The sequence below is a fragment of the Elephantulus edwardii genome, unplaced genomic scaffold, assembly GCF_000299155.1.
Source record: "Elephantulus edwardii isolate Elephantulus edwardi_28Jun2011 unplaced genomic scaffold, EleEdw1.0 scaffold00036, whole genome shotgun sequence".
Taxonomy (NCBI): domain Eukaryota; kingdom Metazoa; phylum Chordata; class Mammalia; order Macroscelidea; family Macroscelididae; genus Elephantulus; species Elephantulus edwardii.
In genome coordinates, this window is record NW_006399786.1 from 16,284,622 (window position 1) to 16,288,983 (window position 4,362).

At 36.9% G+C, this 4,362-nt stretch overlaps 1 protein-coding gene across 1 annotated transcript in view; it reads right to left on the minus strand.

Moving 5' to 3' along the window:
• Nucleotides 1-4,362, minus strand: part of DPY19L4 (dpy-19-like 4 (C. elegans)) — a 59,769-nt gene that overhangs the window by 26,534 nt on the left and 28,873 nt on the right. Inside the window, exons 7-8 of the mRNA XM_006884581.1 lie at nucleotides 2,406-2,529; nucleotides 1,858-1,992 (exon numbers count right to left, since the gene is read on the minus strand). Of these exons, the coding sequence (XP_006884643.1) occupies nucleotides 1,858-1,992; nucleotides 2,406-2,529 (259 nt within the window). The remainder of the gene's footprint in view (nucleotides 1-1,857; nucleotides 1,993-2,405; nucleotides 2,530-4,362) is intronic.

The window sequence follows — 4,362 nt, forward strand, 5'->3', positions numbered from 1 at the left end:
AAAAAAGATGAGAAATTATTATTTAGAGGGGAAAGTTGTGGCTACTTTTATGGACTAAATTTCAAGACTAGAAGCCACAATGGGGTCTACTGGGTTTGGTAATATTTTGTTTCTTGATCTAGGTGCTGATTCTACATCTGTCTTCTAGTTTGAGTAACTGTCTCTCCACTCCAAACTCACCCTCTACTCCCTTTTATAATGCTAGGAATGGGTCTCTGAACTCCATTTTCACTATTCCAGCTGGCTTTTCTAATAGGGAATGCCAGAGGGAAACTGCCAACTTAACAACTTTATGCCTGAATAACAGTTCTTTGTATCATACTAAATTTTCTCTCTTCAAAAAAATGCTGGGATTCACTGAGGTTCTAAATCATTTTAATAAATGAATAAAGAAAAGGAAGTGAAGAGTCACACATACAAGTACTTAATAAATATTTGGTAAATAAAGGAAAAAAGATAAGAAAAGGAATCTTTATCTACTACTGATAAAAACTGAGAGTACAAATTGACATAATAACCATTTGTAAAAAGCCTCGACACTATTTAGTTGAATATGTACATAACCTTTGACTTAGACTTCCATTGTTAATGTTGTGTACTGTTGATTTGGAACTGACCAATAGCTGACTCTCCTGCAGGTTTATTACTAGGTACATAATACACAGAAATCTTATACATATGTGCCAGATGATGCATACAAGAATATCAGCAACACTACTGCTGACATGAACTAAAAAAGAAAATTATATCACCCACAGAATGCATGACTAAGAAGAAATATGTGTGCAAGGGATGGTTCTCAAAAGTAAACAGGCAATAGTAATATACTTTTTACAAAATATTTATTAGGAGTATACAGCTAAGTATACACCAGAGTTCTGGTGGCCTAGTAGTAAGGAGCTGTGCTGCAATACCGAAGGCACACAGTTCAAATCCACCAGCTGCTCCGCGGGAGTAAGACAAGCAATCTCCTCCCATATAATTAACTGCCTCTGAAAACCTGCTGGAGGCTCAGCCATGGGTCGGTTCCAACAACATATAGCTACAGAACAATAACATATAGCTAAGTAGCAGAAAGAATTTAAGCATAAGTAGAAGTAAATGTGTAATAAAATTCAGGAAAGTTAGCCTCTATGACAGGAAGGAACAGCATGTGACTTTGGAAGAGTGAGGGGTGGAGTTTCATGGAAATCTATGTGCTCTGTTTCTTCACCTGAGTGGTTAAGAAACCATATTTTATTCTATGTATATTCAGCACATTTTTTTGCATATACTCTATATTTCACTTTAGTAAAAAGAATTAGATGTAAGAGGCCAAAAACAGAGAGGAAGCACTGATGGGAACTGAATATAAAATGGCCATGTTTAGGGGTGGAGGTGGGGTGGCGGGGAGAAGGGTGCAACAATGAATGAATGGAATTCCAAAATCTCTGTAGATGTTCATTGAAATAAAAAATAAATTAATTAATTTAAAAAAAATTTTAAAAAAAGGCCATGTTTGTGGCAAGAAGCTTTGCTGCAATCCCAAAGGTGTACCATTTGAATCCACCAGTTGTTTCGCTGGAGAAAGAGGGGCAATCTTCTCCTGTGCCAGTCAGATCTGACTCAACGGCACAGAACTGGGGTGGGGGTGGGGGTGGGGAATAAATAAAACAAATAAATAAACTTTAAAAAGGCCATGTTCATGGAATTTCAAAGTGTTTCCAAAAGAGCTAAGAAAGAATGAGTTTACCAACCTTCTGAATTTAAGCATAAACTTTCAAAATAAAGCTTAAAATGTGATTTTAAGATATAATCCAATTGAAATATTTATCCTCTAAGTAAGTATAGAAATAGTAACTTTAGGTTGCTGAATACCTTGTCACTTTGCTCCAGTTTTAAGCTGTCTACCAGGAATAGGGATATTGCTTGGAGAAAAAGAAGATAGTGGCTATATTCCCACATCATCAAAAAAGTGTATGTTGAAGCACTCATTAACAAGTAGCAAAACCTCTAGGGAAAATAAAAGAAAGAAACTAAGTATTAGTAAATTTATCACTAATAAAAAAAATGAGGTTTTTACTTAGAATGTTGCAGTTGTTACTATTTCAAGTTTAAGCTACTTAACATTCATGAAGTTTCCATTTTAAAACTACATTAATCACACTATTAAATCCTTGCAGAAGTAAAAACTTAAATAAGGTACCTTAGAAAGAAAGAAGTCAATTGTTGTAATGTTCACCACCATACTTAGAATTTCAGGAGATCAAAGGGAAAAACAATTCATTGTCAACAAGATTACAGAATAACAGTGTTATAGCAGGCTTCATGGAGTATTAACTTTTAAGAATTCATTTTTAAATTATATACCATATTTGCAATATGTTAAATTTGCCATGATTGACAGGAAGAGATATGAATCTTACCTCTGCATAAGTATTTATATTGCTTTTCAAATACCCTGTAAGTGCAGCAACTTGACATGCAAAATATGGTAAGGCCCAGTTTTCTCTTAAAGGAATTGAGTATTCTATTCTTGTTGTATCCATCCTAAAATAAACCATAGATGAATAGTAGCATAACAAGATGTGAAGTTGTGTAAATTCCAAAGTACTTGCAGGTACATCCTACTGTTCCCTGTAACAATTCTCTGAGTAAGGCATAGACAGAGTCACTATTGGTCTATATACATCTATGAGGAAATTGTCTCATGCATTCCTCACTTCTCCAGTCCTCTTCCCATGAAATGCTCAATGCCAATGTGTACTGCCTGATGAACAAATTGGCCTCTATGCAACTTAGAAAATGTCACTGCCTTGTAAACAGCCATAGACCCATGCTAAGCCACACAGTTTATTGCATAAGCTGCATTTCAGTCCTATCCTCCTCTCTGCTCCTGAGGAGGTGCGTACCCTTCTCTAGCGCACAACTTGAGCTACAATAAAAACATGCCTGGAGGAGCTCTAGTCTTGACCTCCCTCCAAATAAGAAGCACAAAGTTCTGGGAGATGAGTATGACTTACTCAAAGTTAGAGTAGTTGACACAACTGAGTTTACAATGTATACGCTATGATCTCTAGCTTACTAATCTTATCTGTGACAAGATGATTGATTCTTTTTTTAGCTCAAAATTAACTGTAACAGTTCAAGAAAGAGCTCACTGGTTAAGGGTGGTTACTAACTAGAAAGGCTGGTGGTAGGAGAGCTAATGGCAAGAAGCTGCACTGCAATCCCAGAGGTATACAGTTCAAATCCTCCAGATGCTCTCCTGGAGAAGGATGGGCAATCTCCCCCTTTAGTAGTCAGATCAGATTTGGTAGTACACATGAAAAAAAAAAAATTATTAAAAGAAAAAAAGAAAGGCTGATGGTTCAAATCTACCCATAGACTCCACAGGAGAAAGACTTGGCAATTTTGCAAAGATTAACACATGGGGTTCCCAAGAGCTGGGTTCAAATCAGACAGCAGTTTTGGGGATTTTGATATATAATCACTATGAGGACTCAAACACCTCCATTGTGGTTAACACACTTGGCTACTAATGCTGCTAATTGAAAGGTTAGAAGTTCAAGTCCACCCTGAGGCACTTCCAGGCCTGGGTTCAGCATCAGGTTTCAAGGCTGTTAGGGAGGAGATTGCCCACCTTCCTCATTTTGAGTCACTTGGTGGATTGGAACCAACAAGACAGCTGGCATTTGGGTTAGCAGTGCAATTCTCGACAGGATACATCATCAGAGCTCCAACATAGTGTAAACATAACTTTCATATTGAAAAACAAAAATCATGTGACTGCTTTTTGGTCAATATTCATTTTATTGGGATAGTGTGTTCTGGAGCTGAACCTGAAATATCACACTTCAGTATTTTTATATTGAACTAAACTAAAATCCTAGTGGCTAGAAACAATACAACAAGCATGAACTACAAAAGAAAAAGAATCATATAGTTAGTGTACTTAACCAAAATTAAATTCCTGATCTCAAGAAACACTGTTAAGAGAGTAGCATCCAAAACAACTGTGAGATATCACCTCATCCCAGTTAGAATAGCAACATTTAACAGAACAGCAAGCAACAAATGCTGGCAACGTTGTGGAGAAACTGGAACCCTTATTCATTGTTGGTGGAAGTGTAAAATGGTGCAACCACCGTGAAAGGCAGTATGGCACTTTCTCAAAAAGTTGCAAATAGAGATACCATTTGACTCAGCAATTCCACTACTGGGAATATACCCAAAAGAGACCATAACTGTCACGCAAGCAGATACATGCACACCCATGTTTATCGTGGCTTTGTTCACAATAGCAAGGAGCTGGAAACAACCCAAGTGCCCATCAACAAACAAATGGATAGAGAAGCTGTGGTATATTCACACAATGGAATA